The 21,558-nt window shown below is 39.2% G+C and overlaps 1 protein-coding gene across 7 annotated transcripts in view; it reads left to right on the top strand.

The window, feature by feature from the left end:
• The window catches only part of LOC130929777 (glypican-5-like), a 203,930-nt gene that overhangs the window by 41,520 nt on the left and 140,852 nt on the right, over nt 1–21,558 (top strand). For 2 of the 7 annotated variants that reach the window (XM_057857272.1, XM_057857273.1), the window contains exon 2: nt 219–430. The exons of 1 other annotated variant lie outside the window; for it this stretch is intronic. In XM_057857272.1, coding sequence (XP_057713255.1) covers nt 250–430 — 181 coding nt within the window. In that variant the 5' untranslated portion in view covers nt 219–249. Of the gene's footprint in view, nt 1–32; nt 431–21,558 lie in introns of those variants that run through there. 4 more of the 7 variants (XM_057857274.1, XM_057857275.1, XM_057857278.1 and 1 more) reach the window with 3 other exon arrangements.

Raw genomic sequence — 21,558 nt, 5'->3', positions numbered from 1 at the left:
GCGCGCATTCTCATGGCGTGGACAGACAGACACGCAGACACCCAGCAGCACTTCTCCCGTGTCACGGAGCAGACAGCACACCTCTCCTGACTAATAATGTGAACAAAAAAATCAGTTTGGATCAGATGTTTAAAAACTCTTCGTCACTTCTTTTTGGACTAGTCCACACACATATACAGAAATACACACTCACTCCCCTCGGGGCTCCATCTATCCAGCAGGCTCTCCGGTCCGGTGTGACATGCGGCAATGTCCCGTGCAGGAACATGCCCACGCGTCAACTCTCGCGGAGTTTTTGGGATTTTGCTGGCGCTCTTATTGGCGGCGAGAGCTCTCGAGGTGGGCGCGTACAGCTGTCATGAGGTGAGGGCCGCCTTCCAGATGAGGCAGGTCGGCCCGCTGCACCGCGTCCCGGAGATACCTGGCACAGGTGAGACACCCACAGTTCCTCTGCAGTGTGGCACTCAACAACAAGCTTTGACTGGCTGTAACATGCTTTCTTTGTGTACTTTTTTTAAAGCAATTTAACCCAAGTGACAGCACAACGTAGGCCATTCTAATATCGCATGGTACCTCCAGAATATCCTGCATTAACTTGCTATGATTTTGGGGTAAATTACAATACCCTTTTTTGTTTTGTAAACACTCAAACCACATATGTTTATAACAGAGTATGTATCTATCATTAGTGTGAGAAATTAGATTATAAACTACTGTATATGGCAGAAAACACTCAGGTGACTTGAAGTTCCGCTCTGAGACCCCAATTTGGCCAAATTTCAAAATTGTCCGATATGCATGTGTGATACATCATTGGAAAGCTTAAAACCTCAATTTTCTGGGGGAAGAAAAATTTTGAACAGGAGGGCATTTTTGGAAAAAAAATAAAAATTTAAACAGCAAAACCCTATCTGGAGGTGAAAGCACGTGAGAGCAGAATTACAGACGCCATGACTTTAACGAGATATTATCGCGTACTTACCTTGTTTCAATCCAAAAACTCCATGTAGCATGTATCATTGAGTGTCAACACACAGCTGTGAATGGCCACAGCTGGATTTTTGGGGGATTTTATGTGTGAAACATGGTAATACAACAAGGGTTGCGATTTTTTTTCTTTTTTTTTTTCAATTTTTGTTTGGATCGATAATTTATCATCTAATATATCAGAGAAAATGCGACTAACAAAAAAACAATTAAGCGATAGTAATGAGGTAGATATCCGTGACTTTTTTACAGACGCCATTTTTTTTTATTGTTACAAAATTTGTTTAAAAGTTAAATATGCGAGTGAAAACATTTTCAGTCGTTTTTTTTTTTTTTTTTTAAACGAAATATTAGACATCAATTAATGATTCTAAACTAAAAAATGACAGACATTTTGAATAAAAAATATAATTATCTTCGTTGTATGGCTGGGTTGAAACAAAAGCGGTTGCGCGACGTCTGTAAACGGGGGTTACTGGGATAAAACGGACAAATTAAAAATAGTTCGGGGGCTTAATTCGCCATGAATGTGCTATGGCAGCATAAAAACATATTGTTCTATCAAACACAACAGTTGTTTTGGCTTAAAATGCAGCAGTTTTTTTTAAAGAGGAGTGCAAGAGCAGAAACTGCTTTTTCAGTCTTGTATGTGTTTTCCGCCATGTATATGTGTGTGTATGCAAGGGTGTAGGTTTGATCTCAACATTGGTAGGGACAATGAATAGAATAGAATAGAATAGAATAGCCCTACAGGACTGTCTCAGGAAATTAGAATACACAATATTCTAATTTTTTGAGACAGTCCTGTGTATATATATACAGGACTGTCTCAGGAAATTAGAATACACAATATTCTAATTTCCTGACTGTCTCAGTCTTGTATGTGTTTTCCGCCATGTATATGTGTGTGTATGCAAGGGTGTAGGTTTGATCTCAACATTGGTAGGGACAATGAATAGAATAGAATAGAATAGAATAGCCCTACAGGACTGTCTCAGGAAATTAGAATACACAATATTCTAATTTTTTGAGACAGTCCTGTGTATATATATACAGGACTGTCTCAGGAAATTAGAATACACAATATTCTAATTTTTTGAGACAGTCCTGTGTATATATATACAGGACTGTCTCAGGAAATTAGAATACACAATATTCTAATTTCCTGACTGTCTCAGGAAATTAGAATATTGTGTATTCTAATTTCCTGAGACAGTCCTGTATATATACACAGGACTGTCTCAAAAAATTAGAATATTGTGTATTCTAATTTTCTGAGACAGTCCAGTATATGATTGTCATTATAGATGAATATATGTGGAGCATCTCCCTTTACAGTGATAAGTTAAAATCCCAAAGTGACTTGCAAGTATAACAGTATAAAAACTTGCATGTACACTTTTTGCTGGGGACGAGACATTAATAAGACCAAACAGATTGGGTGAACGGGGGTCAGGGCTACATTTCTCACGAATATGAACCTAATTAGTTGATACTTGATGGGCTAAATGATTATTGCAAAATAAATCTGTATTGACTAATACTAACTTTCCTGTGTATTGGTTCAAGTGATAACCGTTCCATTTAAACTCTTTGTTTTCGAAAAGCTACTAAAGAAAAATTCCAGAATAAATGCCTGGATTTTATTAGCAAATTTAAATTGAAATATTTGCACATAACTTTACATTTTATGACAATACACAATAAACACAAAGTTGTTAATAACCTCCACCTTTCAGGAATGCAAAAAAAAAAAAAAAATTGTCTTATGACTATTCAACATTGTCTGTCTAAATAAAGAAATTCACTACAAATAAAAAAAAAACTTTGTCAGGGAATAACAAAAACAAATAAAAATGGAGCCTTCCTTCAGGTAAAACACGACTGCATTTGTCCACAAGCACAGCCAAACTTAACAAAAAAATGAAAGCTCCTTTGGGCTGCTTTAAGACCATGTAAATAAAATAAAAATGACAATTGGGAAGAAGGGGATAAACCACGGTTCACTACATATCTCATAGTTTAATTAATGTTAAAAGTAGAAAACATACAGGAGGACACTTTTCTCTAAGCAGCTTCCTACTTGAGTTTAATTTTTTGCTAACTCTGATGCAGGTCGGATTTTCAGTTGCAAAATTTGTGGTATGTTCCCCACCTCCACACCATTGTCGTATTTTTATATTACTTGCAGTGGCTGCTGGTGCTGCTGGCCGAAAAAAACAAACAAACAAAAAAAAGTCTAATATTCCTCCTTTTCGAAGGGGGCTTAGGAGGCAGCATATTGTCGACATGTTGCATAACTCATCAGCCAATCAAACATGCGTTTGAGGGGGGAAAAACTGGCACATTTAGCAAGTCAAAAGAGGTAAATTTAAGTCTCAACATAATAACTATTATTAATAATAAGTAATATTGAATAATAATTCACTTAACAATGGCAGTTGCAATTCTATCCTTTTAACATAGGGGAAGACAATCTAAATGACCTATGTAACTGAAGTCAATATAAAATACAAATAAGGTTCTTTAAAAGTTGGTGATGACAATTTGAGCATCCTAAAAAGTTGGTAGTGTAATGTCCCTACCGTCCCTATGCATTTCTATAGGTAAAGCACATTTTGGAATTGTTTAGTTTCTCTTGTGGTTACCATTGTGTAACCTCTTACACGTTCCATTGATAGGGGCTATATCACTCATGCTGATGCCTTAGAATTTTTGCCCTTTAGCTGAGGAGATGCCATATAGAAAGGAATCTGCTCCCTCCCACCCTATTTTTCAATATGAAGGCTTGACATGGGAGAGGGGCAATGGATAGCCGAGTGGAAACTGCATCCAAATTTTCTGATGTTTGTTTGTGAAGCTGTTTGTTGTCACTACTAGCAACAACGGGATGACCATTTCATTTACAAGCAGTAGTTGTGGTTTAGCGCTTAGAGGCAGTGCCCTGGAAGACCAAGGTCTTAAGCAAATATTGGCAGTCAGAACAAAACTTAACATGAGAGGAAAAAGCACCGTGCAATGCATTTGTAACAAATTTCTATAAGGTGAATAGCAGTGTCATAGCCGGCAAGTGTAGTTCTGCTTGAATTTGAACTCAAAAAGCAATACCCCTTATCTAAGATGGCATCACATTTCTCAAACCTGTAATCAACACTTAAATAGAAGTCAACATAAAAAAATTATCTGACAGGGTCAAAGCAAAGTATGTTCTTAACAACCCCCAAAAATTTTAACTTAAAAAAATGCTTTACAATATGCAGTGGAGGGTTATCTATATGTAAATGGAACTTTGTGTGTGTGTTGTTCCTCTATAGACTGCAAAACGGCTGGGTAGATTTTATGAAATTTCACACTGATGAACTTTATGTGTCTCGGAATGTTCATAGATGGGTTGGATCAATACAGGCCTCCATTTAATGCTGAAAATTAATTCGAAACTGCTAAAATTAGCATGGAAAATGTGACCTGATTATGGAGGTGGCAGCACCATCTTTTGGGCAAAAGACACGTCTCCTGCGTGCAAATTTAAATGTGCTGTCATGATACGTTGTGGCTTTGAGTACTCCACAGCAAGATGCTGGATTTAAAGAAAATTTACGATTTTACAGAATATTAATAAGGGATTCATTTCGGCTAGAGCTCTTAATCGCTATAAAGGCGAGTTTGTCTGTGTGGCTGTCTGTGTGTTCGTGTTTTATGGACGCCAAAACGGCTGGGCGTATTTTGACAGAATTTTACACAGTTGTACTTTATGTGTCTATGAGTGTTCTTAGATGGGTTTGATCTCTGTAGGCCTCTATTTAGTGCAGAAAATTAATTTGAAACTCTAAAAATTAGCATAGAAAATGCCAATTTTCACTTTTTCACCTGAGCAACGCCGGGCCATACTGCCCAATAAATCCATCCAGCATACATTAAAAAATCATGGGGAAACCCTGATTTTGAGGTTTCTTATGTGTCGATTTAACAAACCTTGGCCCCAACAACCCAGGACAAATAGTATGCTTGGCAACGCCAGGCCATACTGCTAGTATTAAAATATCCAACACTTACAGCAAAGAGATACAAAGGTGTACGTTCACAAAATGTTACATGAAAAATAAAAATGTTATAAGTTCAAGGTGCTTATTAGGGCCGCTATGTATACACTTAAAAGAGGAAGTATCGCTTTAATGTTATAGCGCTCAATGAATGGATTGCAAATGAAGACATGATGTTTACTAACTTAGCTAATGAAGCGGCTATCCTTAGACGTTAAAGCGACAACATCTCAGTGTGATATAATATTTGATGACAGTCACTACAACTTTGATACCTGATGATTTGATATCTAGTTTTATGAATGTTCTTGCCACTACTAAAGCATTATAGGCGAGACAGCTCGCTAGTTAGCCTCTGGTGTTAGCTTAATCTTACCTCAAGAGAACACGTATGTTTGCTTGTTTATTTTGAAGACATTTAGTTGGGAATGACACCATACGTCCAAATTGTTTAATGTATTGAAATTAAATTGTTTTTTTTTTCCCCTTTGGGAAGGGAAAGAACCACATTCATTTAGATATTTCAGAGGTGCATTGCTTCAACGTTTTTGACGTCTGCAGTTTGTTAAGTCTTTTCTTATTCTTCCATAAAGTTTTATGGCAGTTGGCGATCTTAAAACCCCAAAATTAATCAATCAGGCAACGGGGCATCCGAAATTTGTCTGATCATGCTCCCTTAACAAGAGTCTCTCGGACGTATGATTGGTCCATGGCCTTTTAAGAGGGGAAGTTTGTGAACGGTCAATTGTACTGGGTGAAAAGCCACTGACGGCCTGCTGAGTTCATACAGTATATAGTGGCAGGTGCGAGCTAGAAAGCAAGATTTCTAGGTGACGTCACCATAACACCTTTTTAGGCCCACCCCAAAAAATCCAACTCTAACAAAGAAAAACGTTTCTTGCTTTATATCAAAGAAAGAGTGATGGTGTCTAGACACTGTTTGTGAAGCCAACTGTCCATCTCAATGATGGTTTTAATTGCACAGTCATTTTACATTGGACAGGAAAATCATTACGATAGTTAAATCGATCTTTTCTCACCTCAGGCAGAGGGCAAAGATGAAGCCAGTTTGAAACTGTAATCCATGCCGGCTTCATCGCATTTTGGCTGGATTACTCTAATGCACCTAATTTAGGAATCAGGCAGACCATCCTCAAACGTTTGTCTCGAATGCTTCTGTTCCAAACTGGAACATGTAAGAGCATGCCCGTACCGTATTTTTCGGACTACAAGTCGCACCTGAGTATAAGTCGCACCAGCCATAAAATGCCCAACGAAGAGAAAAAAAAACATATTTAAATTGCACCGGAGTATAAGTCGCATTTTGGGGGGAAATCTATTTGATAAAATCCAACACATAGAACAGATATGTCATCTTGAAAGGCAATTTAATACAAAAATACACTAGAGAACAACATGCTGAATAAATGTACAGTGTACAGTGCATGAACAACGAAATGCGAATATACTGTCCTCACCAGGACGCTACGGCTCGGTCCTGGCTATATAGCAAACTCCCAAATGAAGATGCTGCTGAATCAATATGGTCCTCGATACCAAACAGGTTCGCATCAACATAAATAAATGATAATTAGGTGCTCTTACAGCAATGACATAAACGTTTAGCATGCGTTCGCTAGCATTAGCACATTGTTCAAACAACCACACAACTGTCTCTAAGTGTCCGATCGCGGGTGGAAAACACACAACAACAACAGAAAAGATGATACACACAGGCGTTGCCTCTGTAGAGATATTTTAAAAACATAAACAATGAACATAGGTTCGCAGCCGTGTTTCTCTCTCGCTAACTCGCCCACTCACTCACAGCTACATAGCTGTCCGTCTTCTGGCGTGTGAGCGCTCTTCTTCACGTAAACAATTGCGAGTGCGCCCCCACGTGGGCGTGAAAGCGCCACAAACTAAAAGCATGCATTTCAATATAAAAAAGTCAATAATACAATTGAACACTCATTGCCAAAGGCAGAACGTGAACATGGCCATAGCTATTAATAGCTTAAATTACTGTACATGCTAACAAGTTTACCAAACCATCAGTGTCACTCCAAAACACCGAAATAACATGTGAAATGATATCATAATGTGTTAATAATTTCACACATAAATCTCTACTGAGTATAAGTCGCACCCCCAGCCAAAATATGGGGAAAAAAAAAAAAAAAAAAAAAAACGCGACTTATAGTCCGAAAAATAAGGTAACTCCTGTTCTGCCCTTCTTCCCTTTGGCAGTCTGTGAAATTTAGTGTTCATTTAAAATTTTAAGGGTTTTCTTTTTGGTCTCTAAAGCTAAATGGTCTTGGTCAGCCTTGATTCCCAGAGCTGCTCCATCCCTAAGCCCTTACCCGATGCCACAGGTCAGCTGGCCAGCTGCTTCCAACGGTTCGAAAATCTAAGCGGAAGCTTAGAGGAGTTTGAGCTTTTTCTGTTGTTTCTTACTGACACAATGAAAAGACCACCTTGTCCACATAGGACGAGTCCTTTCTGTTGATTTTTTAAAACCTGCCCAAAAAACAATTTTTATTCCTTGGCTTTTAAAATAAGTCAGCTTCTGCCCTCACTGTGCCTTAATTATAATCATTATTTTTGCAACGAGAAAGTTTGTTGTTGTTGTTATAACTAGGGCTGCAACTAACGATTATTTTCATAATCGATTAATCAGATGATTAATTAAACGATAAATCGATTAATCAGATAAATGTCACTTCTTTCAGTTAACTTCATAATTTACCTTGAAATTGTTTTCAGCATTTTGAAAGTAGTAGGCATGTGCATGTATTAGATTTTGACGGTATGATAACCTCAAGCAAAAATGTCCAGGTTTCACTGTATCACGATATTGCAATTACGGCTCTAAATTTCTTTGAGATTTCTGGGTTACAAAAAAACAACTTTTTTCCATTTATAGGATTTTTATTTTTCCAAACGACATATTAGCAAATTGGAGTATAAGTATAATGTTAAGTTAAATGAATAAAAAAAATAAAAAATAAAAAAAAAGAATAAATGAAATATTCTAAATAAAATTAAATTGTCATGCCAATTAGCCACTTATCTGCCTCATTAACAAGTTAATGTTACAGTTTGTTTTATCACTGTTAGACACACTACACACGCTGGAGTTAATCTTGGTAGCTAGTGGGAAACGTTCACGACAGCGCTTACTGACCTTTATTTTTGTATAAATGCAAAATCATATTGGAGATATTGCCTTCTCTGGTAGCCACCCAACGCAAACATGTCGGTTGGCCCACCTAAACCGCAGCTGTATTTAATTTTCCTGTACCCGAAGTAGTCCCATACCAGCGACTTCGTTTTCTTCGATGGGGGGGAAAAAGTTCAGATGTGTCCTCCAGTCAACGTGCAGCACAGCTGACTCACTGACACTAAGCAACAACTCGAGGGGGAGGGGTAAGCCCTGTATTTTTGAGACATGAAAAACGGCTAATATAGTAGGGACGGCATGACGGAAAATTTTAGCTGTTTTGAAACCTTGAAGTTTTCATACCACGGTATACCTTGAAACCGGTAACCGGCACATGCCTAGTAAGTAGCAATGAAGACAAAATGGATGACTATTTCCTTCAACTGTATCGATTATCAAATTTGTCGGCAGTTAATTTATTGATCGATTTAAGCGATTAGTTGTTGCAGCATTATTAAGAAGCTTGTTTAGACAGTAAGATGTCCAAAAATTGGCAAAAATGTGAACTGTTGTTTTCAGAAGTTAAAGCAGATTTTTGTTCATGTCGTACTTTGACTTAACAAAATATAACAACGAAATCTGATAATATTTACAACTGAGAAGTTATACATGTCTCATAATTTCAAGAATTCAGACAAGTTTAAGGTGAAGAAGGTCCTAAACGATTAATGTGTTATCAAAAGAGATGTCGATTAATTTGTTACACCCACAGTTATAACCAGAGGTAGCGCTAGACTTTTTCGTTGTCCGTCATTGTGACTGACGGTGTCATAAAAATCCGGTCATAATCTATTTTTACCCGTCACTTACATTTTTAAAATGATAATAATGACATATTCAATAGTATTTAGTTTTCATTCATTATTAATTAATATTCTGTCCAAACAAGCCGAGTGCACCAATCAGCGACGGGCAGACGTGCCGTTAGCAAAGCGACGAGGGCAGGACGAGGGACTTGCGCGCGGAAGTAAACATACGAGGAGAACGGAGTTTATTCAACATGGCTAGCGCGAGACAGACTGTTGTCAATGACTCGTGTCGATGTGTTTTAGCTCATTTAAAACTGAATTTACCGCGGATTGGAACATATTCTCGGCTCTCCCGTTCGCCATCCGTGCTGTTGTAGAGACGACTTTCGGCGCGCAAGAGTGACGTTGCTCGTGAAGAACACGTCACGCAAATAAACAAATCTGATTTGTCGATTGATTTTGTACCTACTCAAGAGGCTGTGTCCCAGACTTTTCTCTCAGTGTTTGAAAAATAAAGGGAGAACAGTCTGGCCGTGCCAGGCAAACACTGAGTTGCCTTGACATTTTTCCGAGTAAGGCCAACGACGTCATGCATCAAGAGAGACAATAGCTAATTAATATGCTCACTCGCCACCCCGTGGTCTGGGGTGTGAATTTCAAACTGTCAAAATGACAGATGGACTTCAGTTTTTTCCGTCGCCGTTTTAAAAAAACGGTCAACGACGGAAAATATTCGGTTAACGCAACTCCTGGTTATAACAGAATTAAGAAAAATCTAAAATTATTTTTTTGAGCCGTGTTGGCCAGGGAAGCAACCATTCTACACTTTTTCTCCTTATTAAAAAATACAAAAACATGTGAATAGTATTGACCAAAATATTATATGGCTAGCTCAGTGTTTTTTAACCAGTGTGCCGCGGCACACTAGTGTGCCGTGAGAGATCGTAAATTATCCTGTATCAATTTTTTTTTTTTTTTTTAATAAATTCGACGGGCCGAGTTGCAGTAGCAAAGAAGGATTAGATAGAAAGTTGCAGTCGTGTCCAGATGAGCGAAGTATTGCTCATGTCGCGTTCAATAACTGCTCGGATTTCTAGCCATCAGCAACCTTGCTGTCCACGACAATGTGGACCACAGCACGTCTACTGTACATCATTTGATTAGACTTGCCAAGAGTCAATATACACGAAAGTGTCCTTTCCATTTTATCAATATGTGACGACCGTCAATCCTCCCCGTGTTTTATTTCAACACATTGTCAAGGACAGCAAAATGAATGACGGCTAGAAATTCGACAAGTTCTTGAACGCGACACGAGCAGCTCACCTAAATGTCATTTCCAAACGAAACCCCCGCACTTCAAAACTAGTCAATGGAATATTTTATTTGCCTTCGTGAAAACACAGAGAAACAGGCAACTTTTTTGAGAAAAACTACACAGGTAAATGAGAAAGCCCTCAAAGCCATTAACCCTGTGTCGCTAAATAAAGAAAGTCCCACACTTTGGCAGACACCTTAATACTACCTGCCTGCAAAGCTATTGTCAGAGAGCTGCTCGGTCCTGATGCGGTTAAAGACATTGCAAGTCCCCCTGTCTGATAGTTCTGAGCTTTTCAAGTAGTTAGGCTTGTCTCTCTCTGTTATTATGTTTTATTGAATAAAACATAATAACAGAGAGAGCCTGAGAGCATTTGACAATGATTCCTGCTACGATATCGGCTTTGTGTTCATCTAAATAGGCTCAGGTTTCACACTGACTAAGTATAAATATTGAGAAATTATTTTAAAGTAAAATATACTGTACATAAAGTAATTTTGGAACTTTTTTTTTTTTGTGGTGTGCCGCAAGATTTTTTCCAATGTAAAAACGTGCCGTGGCTCAGAAAAGGTAAAAAAACACTGGGCTAGAGCATCCACAGTATACTGGTGAACAATCTGGTGTTTGGTCTAATTGAGGCTTTTTGACAGGTATGTTTGTAATCTACCGTCAATCTCATCTCATTCATTTATCTTGTTCAGTATCATGGCTTGGCCTGGAACCCATTAAAAAATATGACTGCTTTCAGTCTCCTTATTATAAGGGAAATGTATATGCCATAGTGTCGAGGTGTTAATGATCATGTGACCACCATAAAACTTTCCACACTTTTTTGTAAGCTCCTTGCGTAGTTTGGTTCATTATTTTGATGTTTGTTGAAGGATCTCCCAAAAAGCCCGTTTGTTTCTTTTTGGAAATAGAAATAATCGTAATTTTGCTGCCTTGATATTGTTCATAAATGAATCCAAGCCTCTGAGTGTTGCATATGATATTGTAGTATGGAATCATTTGCATTTTTTTCCTTTTCTGTTCGTTCTATTCATTCGTGAAAGTTAAGTCTTTTAGTGCCAATGGTGTCAACAGTCATCAACCAGAATAGAAAGAGGGGAAGTTGTTCATAACTGCTCTGACAGTATTTTTATTTATCTATTTATTTATCAGCTTTTGTTGTTTTCCTTGATCGTACTAGTCATTGTCAGTTTCACTCTTTTTGTTTTATTTCCTTCTAGGACATTCAGAACGGTTCTACGGCCAAAGTTTGTGCATTGCCTTTTTGATTTTCCAATTTTTCCCATCTTCACACTGTAAATAAAAACATTCATTCCTTGTATCATATTCATCTTTTTATGTCAGAACAAAAGAGTTTTTCGTTGTCCAGCCAGAATCAAGTAAAACACCTCAACGTTCCAATGCTTTTGGAAGAGAAGGGGTGTGTATGTGAACCACTGCTCTACCAGTAACCCACTTTGAACTTCATAGTGATATCTGAAAAGAAACCTAACAATAATTTATTATGTTTGCTGGCTTCTACGGTGAGTTGCAGCTGATCAAACACGGCCCTACTATTTATGAGTACATTTTGGGCTTCTTGTTTGACTTTTTTATTTACACTTGCCTTTAGAGTAGGTTGTTTTGGGTCAGGCACGATCATGTCTTCAAAGTGGTTACCAGCGGTTGGGGATGTTTGAGTGGGAGATTTTCTGTGTATGTTTGTGTGTGTATGTGTTTACAGAGTTGCGCTAAGCCACGTCATTTTACAGATCAAATGCCAGCAAAAGCAACGCTTCAAATTTGATGTGGCAAAACCTCAGCTCCTTTCACAGTGTGACGTTTGTGCTGGGGTACAGTGCTGCATTTCATTCATGTGCAGTGAAGAGATTTTTCATGAAACGTGCAAGGAGGAGCATCTGACATTGCTAACTGGAAATGGTCACTTCAAAAGTTTGCATTATGCAAGACTGAATTTTATTTTGTGGTCAGAGTTGTCGCGATCACATATTTTTGCACTCGAGTTTGAGTCACTTGATTTTGAGGATCTCTTGATACCAAGTATCGATCTGATACCTTGGCCATTTATTCATTTTAAGATAAGTTATTACAAACCTGTTGTTTTTGGCAGCCGTTTTAATTTTCGTCTTAGGCTTAGTCTTTTGGACAAAAATACTGTACTTATTAGTTTAAATGTGTTTGTCTTCTTCTAGTTTTTGTCAACAATTCTCAAAATGTTTTCGTCTCTAAACTTCAAAAGTTTTAGTCCACGATTAAATAAATAAATAAATAAAATTTTACCAACAATTCCGAATGAACATGACAAGAGCACATAACTGTAGTGTCTACTAGGACATCACCATTTTCATGATGATAATACACACTAAGCAGGAAAACAGCACATTATTTGCAATTAATTGAACAAACTGTATTTAAAATGTTTTCCTAGAGTTTATGAAGACACGAGTCACCGCGCTAAATGCTAATGCTAACGCGACTGCTACGCTAACGCTTCAAGTCAGTTTAGTATGTGATGATCACTCAGCACAGACCTTTAAAGGCTAAAGCATCATGGCATATCTAGCCAAGATAAGAAAACAAACTTAACAAGGAGCACCTGACACATGTTTCATAAAAATGAGTCTCGAATGGGCACAGGGTTAAGCGTGTGCGTGGTGGGGGGGGGATGCATGTCACATGAGTGACACGACCAAAACATACATTTTTTTTCGCCCGATTACGATCTTTTAAAAACGACCCGATTGGGCCCAATTTCCGATCATGTGATCGGATCGGGGACATCTCTAATCATTATACCCTTTGATTATTTCGTTGCTTGTGTGTATGTTTGGTCCACTACATAGCCCTCATTCACTGCCATTGACAGCGAGAGACTTTTAATATACCTGTATTTGACTTCGAAGGCTGGCATTGACTTATCATGTTTTATCGCCATTGACGGCAATTGCATGATTGCTGCTATCCCTCTCAGTCCAGTGGCGCCACCAGGGGGGTGGCCAACCCCTGGCCACCCCACTTGCAAGTATATCTTTAGATTGTTGTGGCATCAGTTATGCATTTCATCCCAAATGAATGCATTTATTTTGTTTTGTTAAATGTAGGGCTGTCAAATTTATCGCATTAACAGGTGGTAATTAATTTTTTTTTTTTAATCAATCACGTGAAACTATTTATCGCAATTAAAGCATTCGCAGTCCGACTCATTCACGCATTGCCGCAAACAGCCTACAATGGCGTCGTTTTACTTCTATACAGAGATAAGAGGCAGTGTCAAGTGAGTGGTGTAGATAAAAGCATTCATTGGGGCCGTGCTTTTAATTGGCAAAAGCTTTGTCATCTCTTCCACAGCAACTATAAATATTGTGGGAAGCAACGTGGGGAAGAATGACAGGAGTCAATCTTTTTCTTAACACCCTGTAGTGTACCCAACGCAGAGAAGATATAGCATTTGCAGCCACCATACACAGTCATGGTTGCACCACTTCCCATCATGTATTTGGGAAGAACAGTTAAGTCGCTACAGTATCATTTACTGAAAGCTCAACAAATACACTAGATGGCAATATTTAGTCACAATATACCAACTCACATCTATCCTTTAAGAATTACAAGTCTTTCTATTCGTGGATCCCTTTCACAGAAAGAATGTTAATAATGTTAATGCCATCTTGTGGATTTATTGTTATAATAAACAAATACGGTACTTATGTACAGTATGAATGTATAAATACGTCTTATCTTTCCATTCCAACAATAATTTACAGCAAAATATGGCATATTTTAGAGATGGTTTGATTTGCGATTAATTACGATTAATTAATTTTTAAGCTGTGATTAACTCGATTAAAAATTTTAATCGTTTGACAGCCCTAGTTAAATGTACACCTTATGCCTAATATATACAGGACTGTCTCAGATAATTAGAATATTGTGATAAAGTTCTTTACTTTCTGTAATGCAATTAAAAAAACAAAAATGTCATACATTCTGGATTCATTACACATCAACTGAACTATTTCAAGCCTTTTATTATTTGAATATTGCTGATTTTGGCTTACAGCTTAAGAAACCTCAAAAATCCTATATCAAAAAATTAGAATACTTCCTCAGACCAAGTAAAAAAATAATTTTATAACAGCAAAACTAAATCAAACATTTGAAAATGTCCATTGATGCACTCAGTACTTGGTTGGGAATCCTTTTGCACGGATTACTGCATCAATCCGGCGTGGCATGGAGGCAATCAGCCTGTGGCATTGCTGAGGTGTTATTGATGCCCAGGATGCTTCGATAGCGGCCTTCAGCTCATTTGCATTTGTAGGTCTGGTGTCTTTCATCTTCTTCTTAACTATACCCCACAAATTCTCGATGGGGTTCAGGTCAGGGGAATTAGCAGGCCAATCAAGGACAGTGATGCCATGGTCAGTGCACCAGTTACTGGTGGTTTTGGCACTGTGGGCAGGTGCCAGATCATGCTGGAAAATGAAATCCTCATCTCCATAGAGCTTTTCAGCAGATGGAAGCATGTAGTGCTCTAAAATCTCTTGGTACACAGTTGCATTTACTCTGGACTTGATGAAACACAGTGGACCAACACCAGCAGCTGACATGGCTCCCCAAACCATTGCTGACTGTGGGAACTTCACACTGGATTTCAAGCAACTTGGATTTTGCTCCTCTCCAGCCTTTCTCCAGACTCTGGCGCCTTGACTTCCAAATGAAATGCAAAACTTGCTTTCGTCTGAAAAGAGGACTTTGGACCACTCTGCAACTGTCCAGTGCTTCTTCTCCATAGCCCAAGTCAGACGCTTCTTCCGTTGTCTTGAGTTCAGAAGTGGCTTGACCATGGGAATACGGCTATTGTAGCCCATTTCCCGGACACGTCTGTGAACTGTGGCTTTTGATACCTGGACTCCAGCTTCAGCCCACTGTCTTTGAAGCTCCCCCAAATTCTGGAAGCGGCTCTTCTTCACAATTTTGTTAAGGCTGCGGTCATCTCTTTTGGTTGTGCAGCGTTTCCGGCCACATTTTTCCCTTCCAACAGACTTTTTGTGGATATGCTTTGAAACTGCACTCTGTGAACAGCCTGCTCTTTGAGAAATTTCTTTTTGTGTCTTACCCTCCTGATGGAGGGTATCAATGATGGTCCTCTGGACAGCAGTCAGATCAGCAGTCTTCCCCATACTTGTGATTTAGTTTACTGAACCAAGCTGAGTGTTTTTAAGGCTCAGGAAACCCTCGCAGGTGTTTCGAGTTAATTAGATGATTCAGGTGATTAGTTGAATAGCCTACTTGTATACTTTTTCATGATATTCTAATATTTTGAGATAGGATTTTTGAGTTTTCTTAAGCTGTAAGCCAAATTCAGCAATATTAAAATAATAAAAGGCTTGAAATAGTTCAGTTGATGTGTAATGAATCCAGAATGTATGACATTTTTGTTTTTTTAATTGCATTACAGAAAGTAAAGAACTTTATCACAATATTCTAATTATCTGAGACAGTCCTGTACATAACACAATAAAACAAAATTGTTGTGGAACTCAAAATGTTGACTGGACAGTTACGGACTATGCACATTAAATCATTAGTAACATCAAATTTTACACAATACACCAAAGTATATCAGTAGCCGTGTCCTTAAGTCTTTCTGATAGTTTTCCCCTGACCTTTTTACTGCAATAATATAATGAAAACCTGAAATTATAGCTTTTAGTTTTGGCCACCCCAAGATTTTAAGTGGCCCCATCTGGCCACCCCTATGAAAAATTTCTGGTGGCGCCACTGTCTCAGTCTAAATGGATTGGACGTCTATTGGCTAGAAACCTGATCTTTTTCAACCCTATTCCAATGTTCTATAAATGACGGGATTGGGCCGGATTTCCAATCACGTGATCAGACTGGGGACATCCCTAGTTGTGATCTTTTATAGAAAATTTTACTGCAATATTCACAATGCAGAAGGGTAACCTTTCTTATCGGATCTCAAATTGCCTTGTTCAGATATTCTTATGCCCCTTTCCTACTGAAACTAGTGGGTCAACGCGAGTTTTTTCCAAGCCGATGCAACCCACTAGCAGTTGGCATTTGGCACCTTTCCTATTGTCAAAAAAAGCCGTCTTTTTTTTTTTCACCCGTCTAACCCCTCCTCACCCGTGCGACAGGTTACGTGACGTCACCACGCTAAGATGCACGTCGACAAGTTCAATTCATTCAGTTCAAGGAAGTAAACAATGCAGAGCAACATGGAGGCCTCATTTCTCCACAGATGGAAAGGAGCTGGCAGGCCTCATCATCTTTCCAATGCTGGGACATGTTGTTCAATGTGGTGCGTTACTGGCTCCTTCTTCTTCTACTAGCTTTGTTGTGAGCATCGACGTAACTACGGTTGTGGGGCGTGTTAAATGGGAGGCGACTGGCACGTTGTTATGACGCATCACGTAAGAGCCTACGTCACCACGTAGTTTAGGGTGTTGACTGTTGACCCGGGGTTTTGCTTTCACACTGCATGACAATCAAAGCCGAGGTGATTTTAACGCGGGTCGCTTGGCGGGTTGATTGACACGGGTCGAGGCGGGTCGCTGCACCTTTCCCACTGCCACCAAAAGCCAATTGTATTAAAAGACTTTTCTATCCTGGAATCGACTATTGACTCTTACACCCTAATAAGATGAGGAAGACATTATTCCTCACTGTTCTTCAAGTTTAATCATGACATTTCATTTTCATTGATGTGCAATGCACCTGAATGTTTTTGGCCCCAAATTTTGACCACTTGCCAGTCTAATTTGATGAGGCTGTACTGAGTCATGATAAGAGTACGAGCTAGGTTTCTGGAAGAATTTACTCAAATGTACTTCCTCAAATCCTACAGAATTTGCAGAAGTTCTGGTTCAAACAGGGAGCCCACTAACTTGTTTTTACAGTTTTGGCATTACACATACAGTATAATAAATGTAACACTTGAACAGGTGATAAAGCTCAACATGTCAGTCCCCTCAGATTGATGTTCTTCTTATTCAGCCTACTTCAATTACAATATGGTGCTTTGACAAGTGCAACACATCCAATGTAGTACTGTTAAAATGTTTGAATGTAGTTACCCTTTCACAAGCAAAATTTTTTAACATATACTGATAAATGTACCCCCCCAAAAGTCTTCTTTCCAGACAAAATCAACAAATATTAGCAATTTCAATTCAATTAATTATCATACTTCAGTAGAGCAATTGCTCATGCTGAAATATCAAGTGTTATACTGTATACTACTTCTGTGCCGCGATACGCAGCCAAACACCACATAGTGAGATTAGGTCATAAAGCCTCTTGGAAGGCAGACACTGAGCAATGCTGTTCAGACAGCGATGCTTTGCTGGCTTCTTGGATAACATCCTCAGACACCATCACCCTATTTTATAGCTCTTTTATAACACTTTCTTAAAGCACAGCTTAACAGATCATGTTAAAACACATTTTTTATTCCTTTTCACAACTGCCCTTTGCAAAATTGCAGACAAATTCACAGTCAATATGAGGTTAATGAGAACCTCCTAAATGTAAAGCAATCAAGTCATGTGTCAATAGCAGGGAAAAAGGAACGCTGTGTGTTATCACATGTCGCCACATCCTCAACCAGTTAGACCATCAAAAGTCTTGGCAAGCCCTCAAAGCTCAACATGGCCTTTGATTGGCTGTAGATTCTGTATTTGGCTTCCCCTTTTAACTTTGCCTTTCTTGCTGAGAGAGCAAACACATGGAAGACACATCCTATTTCATGCAGGGAAAAAGAAATGTTGCGCATCTGTGTTTTCCCAAGTTTCTACTTCATTTAAATACAACATTTCCAGCAGAGCTTTCTTTAATGAGAATCCGTAAAAAGATGTAAGTAGCAAAGCTCAACATGTAGGAGCCAACACCACAATCGCCTCAGAGGTTCTTTGTCTGTTACCACCAGTCTTACCCACGTAGCGCCAGTCCGAAGCTGATTACAGTGTCTGAGTCTGTCTCTTTGACATCCTTTATTGGATTTCAGTCGATGGCAATCATGTGTATTCTGTATCTCCAATGTGCTAACATTGCGAAACATCTATGTAGTCTGCCTCTAGAAGCCACATCTTAAAGAAGTGGTATTTGTGTGTTAGATTTCAACAGCATTTATTGCCAAGGTTTCGGCACCTCTGATCTAATGCCGCTTAGTCGTGTCCGTATCTCTCCGCACGTCAGCCTTCTGCTTTGCCCTCCTAGCGCTCTCTGTTTGACCCCTAGTCTTTGCCATGGCTTTGGACCATGTGCCAGACCCTGACAGGCCTAGCATAGCAAAACACCATCCACTTTTAAGGTTATCCAAAAATGCCGGTGTGCTGCAAAGACTCCTTTGAGGTGTGTTTGTATTTGGCAAAGTTCTGCACAAGCCCCGCCCATTTGCAAAAGCATGTGTATCCTGTATGCTTACTGGATCAGACAAGTTAAAAGGGAACCAGTTTCCTGAGGCTGGAGAACCCTTAATTGCGTGTTTTCTTACAATGTTTTTCTTGTTCTCATGTAAAATATCAAAATAACAGTGTCAGGAAAACTTAACCCTCTTCTTGAGCTGTGTGTAACCATATTAAAGAGACGTGGCCTACAAGTAATTTTTTAATTGCTTGAAAAAACTTTTGAAAAACTGCGCTCTCAGCAGTATTTAACTCAACTACTGGCACGGCGTATTGCACATGGCATGTGAGCAAGCGTTGCAATTATAGTTGTGACTTGTGCACCGAAGGGCACTGAGCTGTCGCTGAAGGGATTGTTTCTAACAAGGCAAGACCCCTGGACCGTAGTTTTAATACGGTAAATTACTCCAGAGGTATTTGTCACCTGAGGATGATTAAGAGAATTAAGATTCAGGGTTGAGTCTCTAGAGTTAAGTAGGTGAATGGTTTAGCCGGGCAGAATAAATTCCATGTCTACAAATTACAAAGAAGCTGTCGACTGTGTTTTCTATTATGTTAGTCTTTTTTTTGTCTCAAAAAGATGTGAAGGAATTTTACATTTCGTTAACAGAATGCTAAATGCCCCATTGCTATAGACACATTCTTTTCAACTATATAAGATTTTTTTCCAACCTAATTTCATAAATAACTAGCCACAGAATCATTTGTTGAAGTAGTTTCAAACTGATCACTTTTGGGAAATTCTATAACAAAAAGACGTCAAAAGTGCCATATGGAGAACAAAAAAAAATGTGTAGATGTTGAGAATGATCCTCCCTCACACTCGCGCACACATTCCCTCGCAAATTAAGAAATGTGTACATTGCATGTGAAAATCTTGAACTCCAATCTCAAAACAGCCCATTCGATTTTTGAGACATTGCAGAAATCCAACCCAGGAGTCACTTGATTGCTAAGGTCTTTAATCAAATGCTATACTGCTGCCAAACTGCCAGATAAATTACAGCTGATCTGCTTCTTGAATTTAAACGGAATTGCTGCTGAACCCCCGCCAAAGCTACACAGTAGCCATTCGACTTAACGTGGGAGAGTTGTGTGACTCAAAAGTCATTGGTAGGCTTTCAAGCAGGAGTGAGAGAGGAAACTTTTATGTTTTCACCTTTCTCAGACAGAAGACACCGCAATTCTCTTTGCTATGTAAAACTTTCAACAGATACTAAAGAGTCAGCGGTTGCTAAACGACTACAAACAAATGCAATTTGGCTGTTAATGATCCCCCTCCAAAAGTAAGCAGGTATATTTGTTACACAGTCAGATGGTTATGACCGCTGTGGTGGCTTGAAGAGCCAAAATCTTTGAGTATCACTTACACTCTATCTTGCTACTCGCGAGGGACGGTGAGGTTAGCCTGGATTTCACTGCAAGTCCTTGGCATATTTATTTCATATCAGAAAGATAATATGCCAACACCAAGGAAAAGTGAGAGATTAAACACGATGCCCTCACTATGCACAATAAAATAGCATACAGTGGAGCAAATAAGTATTTAGTCAACCACCAATGTGCAAGTTCTCCTACTTGAAAAGATTAGAGAGGCCTGTAATTGTTAACATGGGTAAACCTCAACCATGAGAGACAACGTGGGAAAAAAACAGAAAATCACATTGTTTCATTTTTAAAGAATTTATTTCCAAATTAGAGTGGAAAATAAGTATTTGGTCACCTACAAACAAGCAAGATTTCTGGCTGTCAAAGAAGTCTAACTTCTTCTAACGAGGTCTAACGAGGCTGTACTCGTTACCTGTATTATTGGCACCTGTTTTAATTCGGTATAAAAGACACCTGTCCTCAACCTCAGTCAGTCACACTCCAAACTCCACTATGGCCAAAGACCAAAGAGCTGTCGAAATACACCAGAGACAAAATTGTAGACCTGCACCAGGCTGGGAAAACTGAATCTGCAATAGGTAAAACGCTTGGTGTAAACAAATCAACTGTTGGAGCAATTATTAGAAAATGGAAGACATACAAGACCACTAATAATCTCCCTTGATCTGGGGCTCCATGCAAAATCTCACCCCGTGGTGTCAAAATGATAACAAGAACGGTGAGCAAAAATCCCAGAACCACACGGGGGGACCTAGTGAATGACCTACAGAGTGCTGGGACCACAGTAACAAAGGCTACTATCAGTAACACAATGCGCCGCAAGGGGCTCAAATCCTGCACTGCCAGACGTGTCCCCCTGCTGAAGCCAGTATATGTCCAGGCCAGTCTGTGGTTCGCTTGAGAGCGTTTGGATGATCCAGAAGAGGACTGGGAGAAGTGTTATGGTCAGGTGAAACCAAAATAGAGCTTTTTGGTAGAAACACAGGTTCTTGTGTTTGGAGGAGAAAGAATACTGAATTGCATCCAAAGAACACCATACCCACTGTGAAGCATGGGGGTGGAAACAACATGCTTTGGGGCTGTTTTTCTGCAAAGGCACCAGGACGACAGATCTGTGTAAAGGAAAGAATGAATGGGGGCATGTATCGAGAGATTTTGAGTGAAAATCTCCTTCCATCAGCAAGGGCATTGAAGATGAGACATGGCTGGGTCTTTCAGCATGACAATGATGCCAAACACACAGCCAGGGCAACAAAGGAGTGGCTTCGTAAGAAGCATTGCAAGGTCCTGGAGTGGCCTAGCCAGTTTCCAGATCTTAACCCCATAGAAAATCTGTGGAGGGAGTTGAAAGTCCGTGTTGCCCAATGACAGCCCCAAAACATCACTGCTCTAGAGGAGATCTGCATGGAGG

Source organism: Corythoichthys intestinalis, chromosome 14 (assembly GCF_030265065.1).
Source record: "Corythoichthys intestinalis isolate RoL2023-P3 chromosome 14, ASM3026506v1, whole genome shotgun sequence".
NCBI lineage: Eukaryota > Metazoa > Chordata > Actinopteri > Syngnathiformes > Syngnathidae > Corythoichthys > Corythoichthys intestinalis.
This window is presented reverse-complemented; position numbering and strand designations above follow the sequence as displayed.